This window comes from Podarcis erhardii (genome assembly GCF_964252035.2).
Source record: "Podarcis erhardii genome assembly, chromosome: 8".
Classification (NCBI taxonomy): domain Eukaryota; kingdom Metazoa; phylum Chordata; class Lepidosauria; order Squamata; family Lacertidae; genus Podarcis; species Podarcis erhardii.
In genome coordinates, this window is record NC_138499.1 from 47,992,336 (window position 1) to 48,014,913 (window position 22,578).

At 40.5% G+C, this 22,578-nt stretch overlaps 1 protein-coding gene across 7 annotated transcripts; it reads left to right on the forward strand.

Annotated features, from left to right (window-relative positions):
* The first annotated feature begins 2,008 nt into the window (after window positions 1–2,008).
* Window positions 2,009–19,374, forward strand: NDC80 (NDC80 kinetochore complex component). 7 transcript variants are annotated; one of them, XM_081873245.1, is made up of 17 exons: window positions 2,009–2,029; window positions 3,204–3,336; window positions 4,829–4,918; window positions 5,940–6,066; window positions 6,579–6,751; window positions 8,680–8,782; window positions 9,308–9,397; window positions 12,260–12,353; window positions 13,669–13,775; window positions 13,906–14,050; window positions 14,611–14,816; window positions 15,591–15,743; window positions 16,152–16,241; window positions 16,724–16,816; window positions 17,556–17,686; window positions 17,917–18,019; window positions 18,949–19,374. In XM_081873245.1, exons 2-17 carry the CDS (start codon window positions 3,236–3,238, stop codon window positions 19,084–19,086), a joined length of 1,944 nt encoding a protein of 647 aa, XP_081729371.1. In that variant the 5' UTR covers window positions 2,009–2,029; window positions 3,204–3,235; the 3' UTR covers window positions 19,087–19,374. The 7 variants fall into 7 exon arrangements, with proteins under 7 accessions (XP_081729371.1, XP_081729366.1, XP_081729367.1 ...); XM_081873240.1 differs by lacking the exon at window positions 2,009–2,029 and adding an exon at window positions 2,036–2,186 and having other exon boundaries at window positions 3,207–3,336; XM_081873241.1 differs by lacking the exon at window positions 2,009–2,029 and adding an exon at window positions 2,041–2,186.
* The last annotated feature ends 3,204 nt before the right edge of the window (window positions 19,375–22,578 follow it).

Below are 22,578 nucleotides of genomic sequence, written 5' to 3' on the forward strand. Positions count from 1 at the left end.
TTGCAATTTATTATTGGGGGTTTTTTTAACCAAAAATACCAATATTCTAACAGCATAATTCTATGGAAGTTTACCTGGCAGTAAGTCCCACTGTATCCAATGAGTCTTACTCCACAAGTAAATGTACTTAGGACTACAGCCAAAGACAGATAAACTTCTTCCAGTATACAGTGTTAAATTATTCAAAGACTTTGATATAAAATTCTTTACAAGGTTGTAGTTTGATGACAGCAATATAAGTTATTAAATCATAGATAGCAGTGGTATACATTTTAATGCTTCTAAGTGCAATACTGTTACTTAGCCCTTGTTACACAATTTGTATAACTGTAGGAACCACATTATTTAAATCCCTGCCTCCTAATGGGATTGTTCAGGCATTACTTGGGTTTTCTACTCAGGTGAGCTTGGAATGGGGTCTCCAGATCATGAAACTTGCTCTTTTCACCATGGATAGAGAAAAATTAACAGGAAAAATCCCATATTGATTTGAAAGGGTTGCCTCACTTACCTTGAATATGCAAGAGAGAATGTAATTCTGAAACTGAATCGTGTTCTCAACCCATGTAATGCATTTGTTTATATCACTAGTTTATCATAATTGCACCTACTTAAAAGCAACTATCATTGAAATTAACAGAAGTAAATTGTTTATCACTTGGATGCCAATTATGTTTAAAAACCAAGGGAGAATGTACCTCATTTATCCAGCTTTATTGCTTTAAGTAAATTTCAAGTTTTTAACCATTTCAGCAAATCGTACTTAAAAGTCAACTTTGTATTTGTAGAAAAAAAAATGTTCCAAGCTTTTTATGCAACATGTTATGCACTTGCAGATAGGTAGCCGTGTTGGTCTGCCATAGTCAAAACAAAATTAAAAAATTCCTTCCAGTAGCACCTTAAAGACCAACTAAGTTAGTTCTAGGTATGAGCTTTTGTGTGCATGCACACTTCTTCAGATACACTTCTTCAGATACTTCTTCAGATGTTATGCACTATTATGGCAGCAAATCTAGTCTGAGAGCACCACATCATGTTACAAACTCTGACACCTATTTTAGAATAGCTGGAAATGTACATGAAATTTAAACTTAAGTTTTTGCGGCCTTTCCAGATACCAAAAAACTCCTTGCTCTTTTTCCTGCAAAAGTATCCCCCCCCCCTGGAAGTTGTCCAAAACAAGTCATTCAGACTGCCCCACCACGCTTAAGCAAAGTTATCATTAGCACTTACAAGAATGTCTGCACACAAGACATTTTAAGATGTTCTAGTTAACTGCAGTCATCTGTAGCACAGGCAACAGTAAAACTTCCAATGAGATCGTAATAAAAACACCTAGAGGGAGACTATCGGGCAAGGCAAACCCAAATCACTAACATCCAAAGGCAGGATAAATAAAACTACTTGCTTTACTGAAGGGCAGAAGGGAAAATGCATGTGGCAATTTCACTCATAAAGCACTTTCGAGGGCTGATTTTAGAGAGGCTAATATACATTATCTTATTCTAATCCCTACCATAGGGTGGAACAGCATTACTGTCACCATTTCGAGACTGCCTAGCGAGTTCGTGGCTGAGGAGAGATCTGTGCCGTGGGGGCTCGTGCAGGAAACCTGCAAATGCGTTTACTAGGATGCCAAATCGCATTGAGCTCAACAGAGTTTACTCCCGGAAACGAGCGCATTAAAGTCAGAGAGGTCATCAGAGCAGCCCAGCAACCCAACCCAATGCCTCCCTGCCACGGCTACAACGCCAGCGCCACAGGGGAGCCCACGACGGACCACCGCACAGCCATGAAGCTGCGCTCCCAGGGCCGCAGCCACCTTGTCGTACGTAAGGCACGGTCACGTGGTTGAGGCGCCCTAGCCGACGGCTGCCGCAGATAACCATAGAGATGAAAACCTACTTGCTCTTGCGATCATTTCGCCCGTGAGGAGCGGCTTCCTCTTTCTGAGGGAAGTGACGTCGCCTCTCCTCCCTTCAGGCTTTCATATACTGAGGGAGACACTGGTGACGTTCCTGATTGGCGGGTAATTTAAAAAAACAACAACCAACCAACCAACCAAGAGCGGCTCCGCGGTTAGACCGAGAAGGGTCTAAACAACGGGACCGGGGGCTGAACGCCCTTTGGCGCAGGCGCTGCAGGCCTTGAGTGGGGTCGGGGGTTCTTCAGCTCGACGGAAGGAGGTGATGGCGGGGGGGACGACCTATGGGCGGGGGGAACCGTTTCTTTTCCCAGCGCCCTATGCAGGGAACGCCCTAATTTAAGGCTCCTCTGATCCTTCGCCGGTGGGCTGAGGCTCTGCGAAGCCTCCCGTCTCCTAATGTGAGATGCTTGGAAATATTCCTCTCTCTCTCTCCCCACCTCTCCCATTCCATTGGAAAGAAACCCTCCCTTAACCGCACCTTCTGGCCTCGGTGTGTTCAAGCGGGAGTTTTATTTATTGCTCTCGGGTAAAAGGCTGCCCAGGGTTGCAGCCTCAAGGGACGAAAGTGCCCCCCCTCCCTGTTCTCTGCTTGCTTCCCTTCTCAGGAAGGGCGCAGTTGCCCTCGACCTACTCTGCCTAACCCAGGGTGAGGGTCAGTGGCTGGGGAGGTGTGTGCAGGCTGCTCTGGGTGGCATCCCTGAAGGAGATGGCAAAAATGAGTTTTTAAAAATGATTTTCAAAAATTGAGCTCACAAAACTTTTTAGTTCAGTCAACAAACGTAACGAAACGCGGCTGGCACTGGGCACCTTCCCGCGGGGCCTGCATGGTGGCTTGGGCGCCTGCAGGCTCCGCGCTGCCTGAAACAGCATCGTGGGACATGTGTCTGCCCTCCTCCTCTCCCTCAGCCGCCTGACAGCTGAGGGGGAGGCTCCATGTAGTGTGCCTCATCCCCAGCTGCAGGATGCCGCACCTGGCACCCCAGCGGCTAGCTACACCACTGGCGAGGGTGCTGGAGCGTCCTCTCCTGCTGGGGCGGCTCGAGACCCTTTTCTCGATGGGGCAGGACTTTCGCCCCCGAGATCCCCAGTCGCCTTCCTGCCTCGTGGTACATGATGGTGACCTATTTATTTGTAGTCTGCCTTTTCCCTTGATGGGGTTCAAGGCAGCACACAGATAAAAAACCAACATAGACAGATGCCCAGCTTTTAAAAGAATAGCCTTGCTTGGACCTTCCCAGTTCTGTCGCTGACCAGGCAGTATCTTCACTCCCTCCAGCAGGCTTGCTCCTCTGCAGTTTGCCTACAACAATGCATCGCAGCTCCAGTACCAGCCGCCTCAGCTGCCGGCAGTCCATCCATCCTCTCAGGGTGCAGGATACCAACAAGGCGGTGCCCAATACTCCTCTAACGTAAGTAAGATAGGTAATTTCTCTTGTGGCAGGGTTTCATTCCTGAAAGACAAAAGGGGTCCTGGGATGCTGCTCAGAATCCTGAGTGTGTTATCACCTGTCTAGCAGGTTACCCAATTGCATTATCTGGGTTTTGGCCACTCTTTCATTATTATAACTACTTAATTCCTGAATCCAGGTCACAGGCTCACCCTGTTCACACCTTAAATGTGCCCTTAAGGCAGGATTTGTGAGCACAGAGACAGTGGGGAGGTTTTTTCCCATTTCCTTCAGCCTTGCAGAGAAATATTTGAGGTCATTTTGGGAAAGAGAAAATGGTTTCAGGACTTTTCTGTGGGTTTCAGACATGTGGTTTACATATTTGTATGTGTTTGCTTGGTACATTTATGAACATCGTGTGTGTGTGTGTGCGCACGCGTTTGTGACCTTAAAATTCTTAGAACAGAATAAAACAACAACAACAAACCTGCCAATGCAATTTTCTGGTGACCTGCACCTGGAATGCTGGGTGCACTTCTGATCTTCATACCTTAAAAAGACATTGTAGAGCTAGAAAAGGGCAAACATAATGTTCAAGGTGGGGAGCAGCTATGCGAAAAGGCTACAGCAGGCTTCCTCAAACTCGGCCCTCCAGATGTTTTTGGCCTACAACTCCCATGATCCCTAGCTAGCAGGACCAGTGGTCAGGGATGGTAGGAATTGTAATCTCAAAACATCTGGAGGGCCAAGTTTGAGGAAGCCTGGGCTTACAGCATCAGGGCCTTTTTAAGCTTGGGGAAAAGGCAGGTAAGCAGCCAGGGAAGGGCATGATGGAAGTATAAAGTTATACATGATGAGTTTGATTGGGGATAGTGTTTCTTCCTCTTTATCAGAACCAGGGGACATTAAGTGAACATGAATGCTGAGAGCTTCTGGGCGGACAAAAGGAAGTATTTCTTAACGTAGCACATAGTTAAGCCATGGAATTTACTACCACATGTAGGGGTGGCCACCAACATGAATTATTTTTTTAAAGGGCTAGAAAAAATTACGGAGGATAAAACTATGCTCTACCTCCACTAGTAGAGGTGGTATACCTCTGAATACCAGTTCCTGGAAATTGCAAGTGGAAGAAGCAATGTTCCACTCAGATCTCATCCACAAACTTCCCATAAGCTTCTCACTGGTAACATCTTTCAGCAAGGTTTGTCTTACATTCTTAAAGTACACATTTTGAAAATTGGAGTCCTATTGATGTCTGGTTTTTATTTTAATGAGATTATTAAAGGTGTTGTATATAGCACATTAAAAATAAGCATAAGTCACAGTAAAAGGTCTTTTCTTAAGGGTAAGCAAGAGTAAAAGTAATTAAGTGGATGTATATCGAACTTAATGTATGCAGCCTAACAACATCTGTATTGCACTTTGATACTAATAGCTGGCAGCTTAAATGAACAGAATTTAAAGGTAACTTATTTCACTATGATGTGTGCAAATCAATATTCTTTTCAAGACAAGAGAGGAGGACAACCTTTGGAAAGCTGAGTGTGGGGAAACGTGGATCAGTGACATCAGAAAGGAAAACCAGTTTCTTTGGCAAAAGGTAATAGAACACACAGACAAAAACTCCTGAAAGGCCTGCACTTGGCAGAATTTTTTAAAAAAGAAATGGGCATGAGGCTATTTAAACCACAGCACCATTTAGAAGACTGGAACGGTGTAACTTTGTGATGCTATTTCCAGCCAGCAGAAATGCTGCAACACTGTTATTTCCTATGCTTGGAAGTACCAGCTTAGAAGCTATACCTACCTGTCAGGTGGCAATGGTGGTTGCTCGTGAGTAACCAGTCAGAACTCCGACCTGTCTTTTACAGGTTTTATTTTGGTGCAAAACTATTTACAGTGCAGAACCACAAGTTCATGTCTGCCTCAATCGCTAGCAGAATCTGGGAGTGGTCGTTTCCAGGTCCTCCCCCAACATAAGAGCTTAGTCACCCCCAGCCTTTTCCTTCCTTCTTTGCGTTTTGCACCTCTGCGTAGGGTGGGCGACGGAAGAGGCGTACTTCCCTCCTGGCCAGCTTGGCTAGAAGCGGAGCTGAGGCTCCCGGCAGCATTTCCCCTCCCTAACCCCGGAGGTGTGGCTTTCCCCACCCTCAGACGTGCGAGGTGCGTTGCTGGAGCTCCCAGCAGCATCTTCTGGTCCCTCCCCCTCTTCCCCACTGGAGTTATGGCTTTCCCACCACAGGAAGAGGAATGCTTCGCAAGATTTTCGGAGGTTCCCTGTAACCCAACTGCCCCTCTGCTTCCTTTCCCTGTTCCGATGGCAGTCCCCTGACACTACCCTTTGAATGTGGGAGAACTCTACGTTGCTTTGTTTTTTCAAGCCAGATATAGAGCAGTTTAACACTTTTATTTGGCTAGAAAGAACAATAAGAATACCTTAGGAAAGGAAAACCCCCCCACTTCACTTTAATTTTCTGGTGGAATACTGTGGTGTGGCAAGTTGAATGACTTTGTCAACTGTGAGTCTGACTTATTCTTGTAACCTAACACTTGTGTCCAAGTAGCTCTGTTTGCGTAGTAGCAGCTAACTTGAGGTTCTCATCTTACTCCTTTGTTTCTAGGACCAGTGGCCCTGGAAGCTTACGAAGCAGCCAGTATGGGGCATTCGGGAATATGGAAAAGATCAAGGAACCTAGGCCACTTCATGATAAAGCATACGTCCAGCAATGTATCCGACAACTCTACGAAGTACTTTTAAACTACTTACATTTGGCCTGGGTTTGGAATATTTAGCTGATTTTAGTTGCCCCTGATTGATCCACCTTAGGAATCTCATTGTAAGATAAAAAGGGTAAAAAAAATACCCTAAGTAAATGAGCAGCTGGATTTTTTAAAGTGTTAAATACTTTGATACATTTATTTTTTAAAAAAATGCAAAGTGCTTGGTGCTGTTAGAAGAGGCATTCCTTTCTTTTATACTGGTAGGGGTGGGGATGCCTTTTCTAAGATGCCACCTTCTGAAAAAAGGATTTTTTAAAAAGCCAGCAACATACAAGACAAGTATTTTTGCTCATACAAGTCTTTGTAGACAAATTCATTTAACTTGCATGGTTAGCTTTATTTGAGTGGTGCCCTAATTTGGATTGCGTGAAATCTAACATATATACTCTATGTATAAGCTGTTCATAGATCTTTACTGTAATAAGAGGTATAATTTTTAGATAACTAAATGTGATAGAAATATAACTTTTCCCCCTCAGTTTCTTACTACATACGGATATGGTCCTACCGTCTCTGTGAAGTCACTCCAGGCTCCATCTACTAAGGACTTTGTGAAAATCTTCACTTTTATTTATGGGCAATTTTGCCCTTCTTATGAGCTTCCCAGTTCTAAGTTTGAAGAAGAAATTCCAAGAAATTTTAAAGAGCTTGGGTAAGTACCAGGATAATATACTATATGCACATTTTTGTCAGTATGAGAACGTTGTCTACACTGCTAAAAACAGGAAACTCTGACCCGTGGGCCGAACTTCACCCACCAGATTGTTTAAGGGAAGCCACAACCATCCTCCCTATGTAAGGAAAATTTGGAGATTCCCTTATTGGAGGACAATAATAAGGTAATGATTGCATTTGCAAAGTAGCAACCCAATTGTGGAAGTCACTACAAAGGATTCAAAGACAATACATGCATGCATATAGCATTGTAAAATCATTAAACCCACCCCTTCATTACATTAGTTCAACACAGTCATAAAACATCGTTTCAGCAACACTAATTAGCATTTTACACTTTTTGACATGCTGCCAGGTGAAGGCATCATCACACTCTGCCCCTCAAACTGAGGGAGGAAGGAGCCACTAGGTGGCAGAGCCAAGAAACATATTGCAAGTCTTCTCAATGGACTTCATCACATTGATTTAACCTTTTATCAAGGGGCAGTTTCCTCTGTAGCTCAGGTTTCCTCCCCCTTCTGTGTCCAATACAAAGCCTGTAGGCATAATGTATGGCATTTGTTTTAATCTGAAATAACTACCATTGTGTAGTCCACTGGCTCATTACTCATAAAACACTGGCTCACATTAAGAATACTATTTCATATTTATCAAAAATGTAGAAATATGATCCATCTTTCCTATTTTGTGTAGGAAATGATAATTGGCTGGATCTAGACAGATCAAGGAAGCATTTCAGTTAAATGCATTGTGAACTTTATGAGAAATTGTGTTAGCAAAGATGGAACTCCACAGCGCCATCTGGTGTCACTGTTATAATGCATCCATATACAGTGGTACCTTGGAACTCAAACGACTAGCCGATTTGAGAACGTCTTTTGGAAGCCGAACGTCCGACGCAGCTTCCGCAGCTTGTGATTGAGTGCAGGAAGCTCCTGCAGCCAATCGGAAGTTGCACCTTGGTTTTCAAACGGTTTTGGGAGTCGAACGGACTCCCAGAACAGATTAAGTTTGAGAACCAAGGTACCACTGTAAAACACACATAAAACACATTTTCTTTACCAATCTAGCTGAGTCCATTATATGTATAACTAGAGATTCCTACTCTGTCAATCATTCTCTTGAAGTGCTTGAGTATACAGCATGTGGTCTATCTCACTAACATATTGGCACAAAGTAAGTATATTGCAAATATTGACTGGGTGACAATTATGCAACAAGTCCTGACTTTAACCTGGTCTTGCTAGCTTTGATAACCTGATGTTATCTTTTGACACAGGCATAGTCAATATGCTATGCACAGTCAACTTAAATAGCCAAATTGTGGATTGTAAGAAATAACAATAACTGAACTTTGGGCAGAGCAATCCTAAATGGGGCTAGGGAGCAACTGAATGGCAGAGTAGAGTCACTGCCACATCCAAAACCTTGCTGCTTGTACTGGTATAGTGTGTTTGTGTGAGAGGCACAGATATGTGGTCTGTCTCTTACTGCAGTAGCACCAGGCTGGTGCACCTAAGGAGTCCTAATAGGGGACCTCTCAGGAGGAAGCAGTCGTGGATCCAACCGATCCTTAGCTAGCTCTGCTCCACCCCTGTAATGCCCTGAATCAGAGCCCTACACTGGCTACCAGTGATGGGATCGTTGCTAGCAGTAAATAGCTTCTCAATTGACTGCTTTTGGCAACCTCAACAAGGTCTCTCAGGTGGCTGGGTTTTGCAGACAAACACCTCCACCATATCCTAATCTCTAGTGGGGTTGATGCATAATCAATGTGGAGGGGGGAAATGCTTTTCACGTCTGACTACACTTCCTAACCTTAATATTAAATAGCAAATATTTTTGCATCTTTTAAAAATCAAAATATATTACACAACTTTCTAATATTTTCTGCTTTTGTTATAGATACCCCTTTGCATTGTCAAAAAGTGCTATGTGCACAGTGGGAGCACCGCATACATGGCCTCAGATTGTAGGAGCTCTGGTCTGGCTGACAGATTGCGTCAAGGTACCATAAAGCCATTGGAATAAGTCTCCAGTTACTTTTACAGGGTTTGCAAGTACTGTAAATCAAACATGGAAAGCTCGGGTTTACTTTTCCTTTTTATATTTTTATAAACATGGAGACTCTACCTGACCAATATAAAATGTTTAAACTCGTAGCCATTTTGGACTCATTGTTCTTCTGGCGATTTTGGCAGCAAGGTTCTTTGCAACTTAAGAGTTCTAGAACTACTTTGACTTTAGGTGATATAGAGAAGCCTCGGCCAAAGCAATAATATCTAGGTAATTTTAATACTGCATTTTCTTGGTTACATCTATTTTGGTAAATGTGGTATTGACAAGAGATTTGTACAGCTTCATTGCTGTTACTAAGGAAACCTACATACTCCTGTATAAATGGAAAGAAATATACTTTGCACATTTATTCATGAACTGCGCTGGTCTACAGCAGCAGCTAGGTATCGGCTGTATTCTGTTGAATAGTACTAATTCATGCATGTTAATATATGATCTTCTCTGTCCTTTTCAGTTGTCTTTTTATTTGAAAGAAAACATGCCATCATTTGATGAAGGGCAGACCTTGGAAGGAGAGACTGAAGATGGAATTATACATAACAAAGTATGTGACGTGAAATATCAGGAAATGTGTGATTTTTGCAAGAACACAAAAAAGCAATGTTCTGGTCTAAAGGAAGAGACATCTTCTCTTCCCCTCCCTCCTGATTTCCCCAACTCTGCCCCAACAATCTCTTCATCTGTGAGCCTACACATAGGCGCAGAGTTTAGAACATTTTGAGAGAAACAGAAAAATTTCTACTGAGGTCTACTAATCTCATGCTTTAATTCCTGTTAATAGACAGGGATGAGTATCCATCTGAGTATTTTATAATTCCATTTGTTTCAACAGTGTATCATTACCACCTCTTCTGCTCTCCCCACACACCCAGTGGTGTATTTCCAAAATACAGTGGTGCAGAAGATTTGCACCAATTCCTAAAGCACCCCTGCCAGTGTAGTTAGCAGATAGAATCATGCACCTAATGACCCTCAAAATACAAAAATATTTTTTATTTGTTTGAAGTTCCATTAAAGCTCTAGCTAAAATGCAGCTGATTCCAGGAAATGTAGAAATAAATACCGTATTTTTTGCTCTATAAGACTCACTTTTCCCCTCCTAAAAAGTAAGGGGAAATGTGTGTGCGTCTTATGGAGCGAATGCAGGCTGCACAGTTATCACAGAAGCCAGAACAGCAAGAGAGATTGCTGCTTTCACTGCGCAGCAATCCCTCTTGTTGTTCTGGCTTCTGAGATTCAGAATATTTTTTTTTTCTTGTTTTCCTCCTCCAAAATCTAGGTGCGTCTTGTGGTCTGGTGCGTCTTATAGAGCGAAAAATACGGTAACTTGAGACTTCCGGGTTAGCGCCATCGCCTAATGGTGGATTCCCTCCGAGCTCCGGAGGGAATCGGCTCAGTAGGAGACGGGTCCTGCCGCGGCGGGGACCCTCAGATACCACAGGCGCTGAAGCCTGTGGACCTGGTGACTCGGCGGGCACCATCTGTGCCCTCCCCGACCCGAGAAGGAGCCTTTTTAAAGGCTTCGGAACGGGGGACGGGGAGAGGTGCGGTGCTGAGAGTCGACTGCTACTCCTACTGAGGGAAGCCGCATGCCATGGTCGGAGAGCGCTGACTTCTTCCTTTGAACATTTGGACCCAAAGTAAAAGCCCGTGAGTAATATGGAAATTGGATTTATAAAAGAAAGATTTTTTTTTTGTCTGAATTTGGCACGATCGGGGAAGGCGCAAAGAGGAAGTCCGTCTCTCCGCCTTGTAAACAATTTGAAGCAAGGACTAAATAACTAAGGTCGAGAGAACATCTCCTTTTTATTGGATAAAGCTATTAATTGCACGGATTGATAGTATAAATAATTGTGCTGGAGGATAAGAGCTAACTTTGAGAGCTAAAGTGCCGCCACCCCGGGACCCGGGAGTGATCCGCGAGAGGAGCCTGTTGAGGAGACATAGAAGATTTTGACAGCTGTCAAATTAGCTGTCAAAGTTGGAAAAAATAGAGAACTTTGTTTCTGATGTTCTTGCTGGTTACATTAGTTACAATATAGTTATAAATTGTTGAAAATAAAGAATTGAAACAAGTTAACTTGACTTTTGGGTTGGAAGTGGAAGGAATACTGAATAACCAGAATCCCTCTAGAGGGGGTTCAGGGACATTACAAGAATGGATATAGGTCGAAAAATACTAGCTGATCTGGACGAGGTTTTTTTTCTCTTGGGAAAGTTGCAAGAGCAAAGTCATGTTTTGTCTACAAGTGTCACAACTTTGAAGTCAACAGTAAATAAATGTACTGAGTTGGATAAGGACTTGATGTACAAAGTCCAGGCAGCTGAACAAGAAAAGAAATTTGAGGAAGTGGAGAAAGAGATATATGCTGAACAGGAGGAGCAGGAAGGAGGGGCTGTAATGCTGCAGAAGGCAAAGGAGAGCCGGAGGCCTGTCAAGATGGATATAAAAGAAAATAAGGACTGGATGATGAAAATTTGGTTTGAATTGAAGAATGAGGAATGGAAAGATCTCCTTCTGTGGAGATCTGAAGATCTATGGACTATAAATCTGATTAAGGTGGAAGTTGGAGCTTTTGGGACATTTGGACCTAAAAGGATTAAGAAACAAGATTTGAGCTCCACCTTTAAATATGGAGGTCTGGCTGGAAGGAACATGGACATTATCGGGACAGAGCCCCTCCGAGACTTCGTGTTTAATACAAAGGACTATCAAAAAAACCGGCAGAGAGGAACTGAGAGAGATTTAAGAGCCTCAGACGTGAGGTCTCCAGGCTGATAGCAGATGGACTAATGGACAATGGTTCGGGGATCGAAACTGGGAAAAGGAGGGTGGGGTTTGGGAATCCAAAGGGTGTACAAATATATTCTGATTCTTTCTATTTTTTCGTTTTTTGCTTTGTGATTAGTATAAAAATGGGGAAATCGTGGAAGGGAAATTGGGTCGATCTTAGAAAAAGTCTTTAAGTATAACGATTGATGTATATAAGTTAAAATTTGATATATAAATTGAATTAAATATAATAATAAATTAAGGTTAAAAATTAGGGATAAGAACTTGTTGAACAAATATTTGGACATGGAATACAAGAAGGGGAGGCGAGGGGAAGTCGCGGAAAAAAGTTATTGAAAATAAGGACTGTAAATGTTGAATGTCTTTTAATTCTGCTTTTTCTTTCTTTTTTTATCTTATTTTTTCTGGAAAATTGTTTTGTTGTTTTTTGCTTTTGTGTATTATTTGAAACTCTAATAAATATCATTTTAAAAAAAAAAAAAAAATACGGTAACTTGGTTGCTCATCTTGGATTATTTTATAGACTTGCTACATAATACAGTTTTGATTAGCCTCTGCTTCTGTGGTTAAAAATCCCTATAATGAAACTGACTTGAATAACTTTATTTGCAGCTTTTTTTAGACTACACTATAAAATGTTATGACCATTTTATGAGGGGTGGAGACAGCTTTGAAGAATTCGATGCTGAAATATACTCCAAATTAAGTAAGTAGTTTTCATTTAAAAACTAAATAGAACTCAATGGGTGCAAATGCTAATCTTGTGGTTTCTTCAGCACTTTTCTGTAGTTAACATATTTTAAAAAAATTGTTAACCCATAGTGAACTTGTTGAAATATAATCATTCATTTAGTTAAATGGTAGAATCGTATCTCAAAACCTTCTCACTTTGCCCAGCTCCCTTTTCTGTGAACCCAAGTACTTATATCTAGCCTCTAGAAGTCATATGGATAAAAACAGTCCAATCCAGTCCAGGTATCTTTAGGACACCCTATCCCTGGTTAAAGTAATCATTGATTATAAAAAATAAAAAATTTGTGCTTGATAAACTACAGTTCCTGCATTTTATCAGTCTTTTCTGACAGGCATGGGTTAGTTTTTAGGTCATTGGGGCATTCTAGTCAATAGTCCATAGGTATTTAATATTAAATATTGCTATTTGGCAGTATCCAGGTCCACAGCAGAGCTGCTACACTGGAGTAATGTGGGCAAGAGTATAGGATGCTTGATTAAATTTTAGCAAAAATATGGGGACTGATTTTTTTTAATGCCCCATAGACGTGGTGGTGGGAATAGTATTAGTGTCTCAAACAGCTCCAACCAGGCATCAAGTCTTCCTGTGAGCACTATGTTTTGACAGAGAAATATGTGATGAACTACTGAAAGCTTGGTACCTTAAATTCTCTTCCTCATGCATTTGCCTTGCTTTCCATCTTTCCCTGAAATCTATTCCTTTTTTGATGTTTCCATATATGTTGCCCATTTACATTTCCGTATGGTGTTTCCATTTATCTGGTAGTTTCCATTTCCCCTATCCAACCAAACTATTCTAGCCTTGGTTGAACTGTAATATATTAAAAATGGTCCTAGGACATGCTCTCAGCCCCATGATGTAGCTTTTTGGCTAATTATGTACCGACATTGCCTGGATAATTGACTACCTGGGAGCCCTTTGTACACCACCTTGAGTTCAATGATGAAATAAAGGTAGAATATAAATGTACCGAATAAAAATAAGTGCTAATTGAAACTTTTACTGTATTCATCACACACAACTTGTATTTCATGTAAACAAGCAACAAAGTATTCCACACAGAGAGCAGTTAGGGCAATCTATTCTGCAATGCAGCAACTTCATTCCTTTTGGACATTGCATTGCAAAATAGCAGTGGCTTGTAAAATCTGCAGAAGCCTGTGTAAATTTGCTTCCTAATGTATTCTTTGTTCTGAGCTCCCTGTTTTGGTATAATTGGTGTGTTGAGTTATTAGCAGGTTATTTTGACTTTTTCTTTTTCTTTCAGAGGATCTGTTTAAGATAAATGAACATCATTTGGAGGCGTTTGAAGCAGAACTAAAAAAGCTGAATGAGGAGATTGCAAAGCGTGAGAAGGAGAGAGAAAGTGAACCGGTGTGTAAATGGCTGTGGGAATACTATTTAAAATATCTTCCCCACATTTGTTTTATCTGCCATTCAGGATATGATTTCATTGCAGTATGTTAACTTATCTATTGTGGGCATTTGTTTTCTTTTTTTAAAGGACCGTTTAGGGAATCTACGGAAACTGAAATCATCTTTAAAGGCAGATGTTCAGAAATATAATGCTTACATGGCCAACCTGGAATCTCGCTCAAATGCATTCAGTCAAAAATCAAAGAGTATTACGGAGGAGTTGGAGGCTGGTGGTAAGGACAAAACACTGCTCAACAGTAACTTGCTGTACAACTTATTTCATTGTCCCATCTAAGGTTTTCTAAAATAAAATATTGTGCATACCTCTGTATTGTAGTGAACTTTTTCCAAAGGAGGGATTTGCATAGAAATTATTTGTTTTTGAACTACTCTGAGCTGGTAAACAAAGTCAAGTTAGTCATATGAAGATAATTTTTAGATCTAAAATAAAGGTACCCTTAAAGTATATAGGGCTTATTCCAAACTATAAGACAGGTTCTTTTTTGTGGTATTTCCCAAGCGCCAGGGAAAAAATAACACTGAGATTATCTATCTCTTCCCTTCATAATTTTGGTAAGTTTCTCATTTCTTTCAATAAGTTTCAGTTTGTGAAAAAGCAGAATTCCACTTGAGAACTCAAGTTCCAAACACTCTGGAATTTTATCCACAAATGTGTTTTAAGCTAATTTAAAAGAAGTAGAAATGAGTACTGTGATCTGCAGCAACATCTTCGTAACTGGTTCTGTTTTTCATTTTGGGTTCCTAACAAAGTTTTACATGTTCTTAAATTTAGCCATGGAAATGGAAGCCCTGAAACAAGAGAATGCTCAACTGAAGTACATTTGTGATAATCAGAAGCACTCAGTTGCAGATATTGAGAGGCTAAAGAGTGAAATAGAGGAGTTGCTGCAGACAGTCAATAAAAAAACCAAGGAACTGGAGACAGAGCAACATCACTTGTGGAATGAGGAATTAAAATACGCTAGAGGAAAAGAAGAGGTATGTGAATCTACACTAATGTTTTGAAATCAGATATTCTGGCCACTCACAAAGTCTGCAACTTTATGCTTTCTGAACTGGATGAAATTGCAGAGCTTGATTCTTGTGGTAGAAGAGTGATTGCTAGAATCCTAACGGTTTCTCAAACAGCTAGAGCATGAGTTACAGATAGGTAGCCGTGTTGGTCTGCCATAGTCAAAACAAAAAAATTCCTTCCAGTAGCACCTTAAAGACCAACTAAGTCAGTTCTTGGTATGAGCTTTCGTGTGCATGCACACTTCTTCAGATACACACTGTGTATCTGAAGAAGTGTGCATGCACACGAAAGCTCATACCAAGAACTGACTTAGTTGGTCTTTAAGGTGCTACTGGAAGGAATTTTTTTGTTTTAGCTAGAGCATGAGGTATAGCCACGATTTTGCTTTTAGTCTTTAACTTAAGCAATAGTAGTTGCAGTTCTGTTTGCCTGACACTGGATTCTGTTTCAGCTACAACAGTGCATATTTTTGTTGAGAATTGGTGTAGCAAAACTGACTTGGATCAACTGCTGCCTGGGTCACTATAGTCTAACAACTACTTAACTTTTTACTGAATCACACTCTGAAAGACAATATAGAAAGGGTATTTTTTCCATGTTGAAGCACAAAACAAATGTGAACCAAAAAAGCACCAAATACTTTAGGTTTTGTTTCCTTGCTCTTGTCAATTTATCAACTGCAGTGTTTTAAAGCTGTACCTCTTTTTGTGTCCCCTCCCCCCCACCACCTTTAACAGATTGAAGCCCAATTGGCAGAGTTCCATAGAGGGGCTCGAAAGCTGAAACTATTACCTATAAATTCAGAGAACTCCGGCGGCCTTGATTTTGAGATTAAGTTTAAGCCAGATTCAGGGCCAAACTGTCTGGTCAAATACAGAGAACAAATTCATGTAAGTGTATGCTTATGTTTTGGTATAAATAGTCCTCTTTAAAAAGCCATGCAAAGTGTGTGGAGGGTAGATTTTAGCATTGCTTACAAATGAAGAACACTTAGCAGAACTAATCTGTCCTACTTGTGGACTTCCCATAGGCTCCTGGATGGCAACTTGGTAAAGAGGATGCTGGATGTCCTTATGATAGAATGGATAATGAATCAGAATGATAGTGTATCATCATAAATGTATTAAAATATAACTAGGTCTTCCAAAGTTGTCACAGTGGGATAAGGATGCAAGCAGTCAGGACTAATTTGGCCCCTTGGGTATCCTATCAGTTCATGTAAATCTCTTTCACTCAGTTTTTGTCTCTCTCTCTCCCACCCCCCCACCCCCTTTACAATATCTCTATAATCATTACAGGTCCCACTTAAGCTCCTCATAAGCAATACTGAAGACGAAATTGAAAGTGCAATAAAGAGAAAAATTGGTCTAGAAGAGGCCTTAGAACAGGTGAGTGTCCAAATACTTTGGCTCCAATCGGAAGCCACTGCCTTTCAAAATTTTAACTGTGCCCAAAACAAAAAATATAAACTAAGTAGATTTGTGTTGGTGGATAAGTACAGGTAGCTAGTTAGTAGTGGAGGGAATAGCTGAATGAATAGTGGAATGAAGAAAAGACAGGGAACTATTGGTGCCTTTAATCCCTTTTCAGCTACACACTTACGGTAACTTCTCTGAATGTAGATATAGCTCATGCATTTTCAAACCCTGTTCTGCATGTAGGCTAAGTAGTGAAGGTTTAGATTCTTGAGATGCCAAATCTGACAATATGATTGATTCTAAACTCATTCCCTGATCCTCTAAGGCAGCATGTTAGGAGTGTTCTGTCTGCCACTAGAAGTGTAGATGTCTAAGAAAAGGACTGGATACGGGGCTACTTTGTTCCTTTCTTCTGCTATTGATATCTTTTTATTAAATGCATATTTTTAAAGGGAAGTACAATGGTAGCAGAGCAGAACAGCACTCTGAAAATGCTAAGAGAAGAAGGCCAAAAAATGGAAGATCATTATCAGCAAATAATGAAGGTAGGTAAAGTGTTGCTTAAACAGGTTTGAACACTTACAAAACAGTAATTTGTTTACTGTATTGCTAGTCTGCATCTATTTATAAATATATGTTTGTAAATAATTCCTTTAAAGTGCTGACTTAGGACAATGAATGTTTGCTTTTATGAAATGACGTCTGAAATTGGGAAGTGGTTGACTACTTCAATTGGCAGGCTTGTAAGAGACAAACTGCTTGTGACAGATAGTGTGTCTGAATTTTCATGAAAGCTTGAGGATACACCACAAGAGTCTTCACAGCCTCCACCTGGAATGGGAGCTAATTATCTGCTGGTGAAGAAAAATATTCCCTATCCTAGAGCAATATTCCGGAATTGAAACAAGGCCACTATATTTTATATTTATAGCCCTCCTCCCAATTTCCTCTTTGAATAGTGTCTATATACATGTTACAACCATGTCATTACATTAATGTACAGTGGTGCCCCGCAAGACGAACGCCTCGCAAGATGGAAAACCCGCTAGACGAAAGGGTTTTCCGTTTTGGAGGCGCTTCGCAAAACGAATTTCCCTATGGGCTTGCTTCGCTTATCAGCTGATCCGCTAAAAGCCGCTAAACCGCTAATAGCGCTAATCCGCTAAGCTGTCAATGGGCTTGCTTCGCAAGACGAAAAAACCGCTATACGAAGAGCCTCACGGAACGGATTAATTTCGTCTTGCGAGGCACCACTGTATTCTGAAGTGATAATTCATATTGCAGAAAACTGAAGAAGAGGAAGAAAAAGGTATCCAAGAGCTGGAATCGTTGGAAAAACATAAATATTTGCTTGAGGGTGGAGTCAATGAAGGTGTCAGCGAAGCTAAGAAAGAGCTACAAGAACTCGAATGCCAGTAAGTGGAATAGTCTATTGAGATGTAGATGTAGGATGTGTTTTAAAATACACTAATGTATCTGAATTTTGTTGCTCTTCTGCAAGTGCTCAATTATTTTTGAACAGTATCTATATTGAATGAATGTGCAAGAAAAGATCCAACACCAGATTTGGTATGCCTTCACCCATTAAAATGAATAAGCATACTTATCAGTTTTGGATTGTAGTCATGATGTATTTACTCCCCAGATACCAAGTGGTTATGAAAACAACATCGGAAGAGAAACGGAGAGTGCATAAAAATCTACAACTCTGTCTGGAACTGACATCTAGCCATCTTGTGTCTGTAAAGGTAACTAATTCTACACTTAAACTGTTGTTTATTTTCATCAATCTGTGATTCCTTAAATGCTTATTCTTTCTTTAAGTGCTTATTTCTTCATGAGCGACCATACATCGCTTAATAACCATGCATGTGTTTTTCATATGGAGGGGCTATAGCTCAGTAACAGAGCAGAAAGATGTGCAAGCAGAAAGACCCAGGTTCAGTCCCTGGCATCTCCATGAGATAGGTGATGAGAAAGCCCTCAGTCTGAGTCATTGGAGTGCTGCTACCAGTCAGAACAGATAGCACTGAGTTTAGGTGGAGCAAGTGACCTGATTAGGTACATGGAAGCTTTGCAAATTGTGGGGAGATAAAATAATTTGGTACTTTCATATTATATTCCTGTTTCCATATATGTGTTGGAATTATGCCTGATAAAATACTACATATTATAGGTTAAGATTCATAGGTAGGTGTATTTCTCTGGCAGCTTAGAAAGAAGGCAAGCAGCTGCATATTGCAGGGGGTTAGACTACATGATCCTCAGGGTCCCTTCCAACTCTATGATTCTATGGGATTACTAATTTATTAAAATCGTGCTATGCTAGTTTCTCAAAAAAATCCTGATCATACTGTATGATTTACTGCATGGGCATGTTTATTTGAATGCACATCTAACTGAGGGCAACAAAGTGCATTGGATGTCTGCCTATGGTTCCTGATCCAACAAATGATATGCATGTAATAGCTTGTTTCTCTGTGTTGGTTTTCTTACCTGGGTCTGGACAAGAGTTTGTAGCACGATGATGAGACATATTCCCAACATAACTTTGATTATGTTGCTTCTCCACAATGTTTGCTTTGTTTTTATAAAAGGTAAAAGGTTGAGATTTCTCTTCTGCTGCTATGCCTTTCAAAAATACAGTTCTAAAATCTGACCTCTTATTTTATTCTAGACCTACCTGACTGAGCAAAATGCAAAAGTTGATAGGGCATTTGGTAAACTGATGTCTGAAGATCCATTGGCAAACTTGAAAGAAATCCTAAATAGTTACAAAAAGAAAGTCGAGACTTTGTATGCTTCAGAAAAATAAGCGTGAAAACCGATTTGAATCTTTTACAAATAACATTATCCTATGCTTAACTTTACTTTATTTCCATATATTCCAATTTAGCATGTAAGTATTTTAAAGATGAAAAAGTTAAAAAAAAAAAAAAGCTGTGTTGATCCGGTACTGTGTTGTCACATGCTGTTAATATCTATCACTTCGTTTAATGTCCTTACTTGAATGGGACTTAGCATCATGGATAGGCGTACACACTACACCTTTTCTAAGATGCTATCTGTCTCATTCACTTTTTGTAAATTGTTGCAGCCCTTCTTCAAAAATATTCTTGCAGGCAAATGGCTTTGTTTTTTATAATGACATACCAAAATCAATATACAAAACAAACTGTAGATACAAAGACTGTTCTTATACCAGCTTATTTTTTGACACATATAACTATTTTGCTATTAATATTGGGTTAACTAATTCCAAAAGGCAATTAAGGGTTGGGACTTGGTCTAGTGAGCTATTTAGCACTATCTAAATTATCTGTTAAACTACTAATTTGTATAGTTCCCTGAAGAGTTTAATAACATGTACATGTTTTGTTAAATTTTATATTTTTATCATTTATATTATCCTATTTTTGTGTATTTTTGTGTGTTATCCATAGTTACCTTTATTAAATAGATGTTGCTTGCTACCCTGTGCTATATGCTATGAAGGTTTTTAAAATATATGAATGATGGCCACTCTCCTGGTCCTTAAGAAGGTCACCAAAGTTTTTCAAGGTGAAACCACTGTTACTAAGATAAGCTATGAGCACATAGTGGAAGGTGACCATGCTTTCTTCAGAAATACCCATGACATTGTTTGTACAGAGATGAATTGAAATGCAAAGTTCTCTGGTATTCCTGCATATTGTACAATCATACAGGATCCTAAGGCACTGCTCTGTGAACAAAAAGGGCCTTCAATCCCATGGAGGCGCTTGCTAAAAGGATAGGGAGGATTTTGGTGTGTGTGAATTTTCTTCATACATTAAGCTGCTCATGCTGCTTCAGACGACTCCTACCCTGAAGCAGGTTTTGCGAGAATGTAAAATCAGAAAAAGGGCCTCCTTCTTTAGCAGAAGTGGTAGGAAGATCGATTCATGAGTTCTTGGGATGCGGCACAATTGTCATATGCCACTTTGGGGATGGAACTGAATAGTGAACTTTGAACAACAGCCTTGCTGTGTGTGCCAAATTGATCAGGTATGAGATACACAGTTTGGGAATCTTTCTTTGCAAAAGGGGGATGCAAAGATACTAGGATGAACAACCAGACCACAACCTGTGGTCTTTCTTTGCAACAATTAAGACAAATAACCAGACCACAAATGAAGGTTCAAAGCTCTATTTTCTTAAACCGGTATTACACAGTGAGCAATCGGAGCCTTATTCTCTTCTGACTAACCCATCCCAACCTTCTCATAGTGTGGTTACACACTGCCATCCTTCAATGTCTAATTTTATTATTTATTAGCTTATTAGACATTTATTTCTGATTAATTATTCTATTTTTAAACTGTCTACAAACATCTATTCTTAATGATCCATGATTAATATATCCATTATTTACATTAATTTGAGATTAAACAATACTAGCCATACTTCTTTCATGTATATTCAACTTTTTATTCTTTCACATTTGAACACAGAATGTTCTTAACTTCTACTTAAAACCTTTTTTCTACTGGGAGGGGTTAGTGAAAGTTTATAGATTGCTAAGGAGCACAGCTAATATCAAATAATGGAGTTTTAACAAAAAAAAGGAGTCCTAACAGAGAGAAATAGGAAATTCTTCTTTATTCCTAGATTTTATATGATTACTAGGGGTTTCTGTCTGCTTGCCAAGTCCCCTAGAGCATCGCTGTCCTACCCCAGCTGACAGCAGCACCCCAACATGTGCCAGCTTATTCCATAGTACCAGCATCCTCTCTCTGAAGCATCTCTTGCTCTGCAGGGCACATCTGAGCTTAACTGTTTTCCCCTGCTTCTAGTGACATCACTCCACCACCCTCCCCTAAATCAAGCCCTTTTTATCTACAGAGGGAGGACTCCATTCATTTGTATTCTAACACCTATTTCCTTTGATGCTTTGAACTCCTAATGGTTAATCCCACCAGGTGGTCCCCTCACAAAGATGTTTGCCTGACTTCATTAACACTTGTTTATTTGGATAGGATTATAATGTCTAATACACAACCCAGGAAGTGTGCCTATTTAACTAGCTTTTATCTGCTAATTACTGATGCCTATCCCTGGGTCCACCACACCTCTTCCTACCCCTAATACACATTTGGGTCTGGCTGTTTTCCCATTCTAATGTATTGGCTCTAATAAATTTCTAACAGTTATTAAAGCCAAGCACTTAGCACCCACAGATTGATACTATTTCTCAGTAGCACACATCCATATTAAAAAATATAACAATAAAAGGTAGATAAGTTGATTTTATTTAATATATTATAATTCTTGTTCTATAAATAAGGCTTGGATTGCCATGTTGGTACTAGCCAAGCTGCTCTAGGAAGGAAGTTTCAAAGCTGCCATGTGGTTGAATGGCACTTTATAGTATGAGACACTACTCTCCTGCTCCAAGGTCTTAATGTAGAAATTCACACAGTAGAGCAAATGGGGGAGGAAAGGAAATAAGGTAACCCTAGATAGACATAACTCCTCTGGGCAATAGGGATTGTGTCAAAGGTTTCATAGAAAAGCTATGATTGGCGGAGGAATTTGAAGGAAGAAAGTAAGGAAGTAATGGAAGCAGTTACAGGTATAGGAACAGCAAGGAAGAAAGCAATTATTTAAGGGAGCAGCAAACTCGAACAGCTAACAGTGATGGAGTAATCTGTGTGAAGGTAACATTTATGGTTTTAATAGCGGAAAGGTAAGAGTGGGAAGGCCTTGGAGAATTTTGAAAGTAAGCAAACATGTTTGAATGGGATATGGAAATAGAAAGGAGGCCAGTGTAGGATGGAAGGAGTAATGCGTAACCAGGCAAAAGGCGCATGATGTGGGCAGCAAAGGCAAATCAATCTACATTAGATTGGCAACAGACCAGTCTAGACTGAAAGATGCTAAGAATGAAAGAAGGGCCGTGCAAGCGTCACCAAATTTGGTGAGAAGTGCTGCTGGGTAGCATGACCTGCTGCATGACATTCCAGGAGAACACCAGCCTGTGAATATAAATGAGCTGGTTCTTTTCCCCACATGCCTTTCGATCCTGTCACACAAATAGGGAAATAGGCTACTATGGCATAGGCCCGCTGATCCAACACGCATTACGAAAAGAGAAAGGACTTTTCCATCACTGGGAAGGGCACCTGGGGGGAAGCACTCCCTCCCCTCAGAAGTAACTCAACGGCCAGCGGAATAGCGGCGGTTTCGCTTCCCCCTTTTCACGTCAGCGGCGATCGCGCCCTTGATTCTCGGGGCGAGCCGGGTTCCTTCCGACATCGCCAGAACAATAGTTGCCATGGTGCGTTTC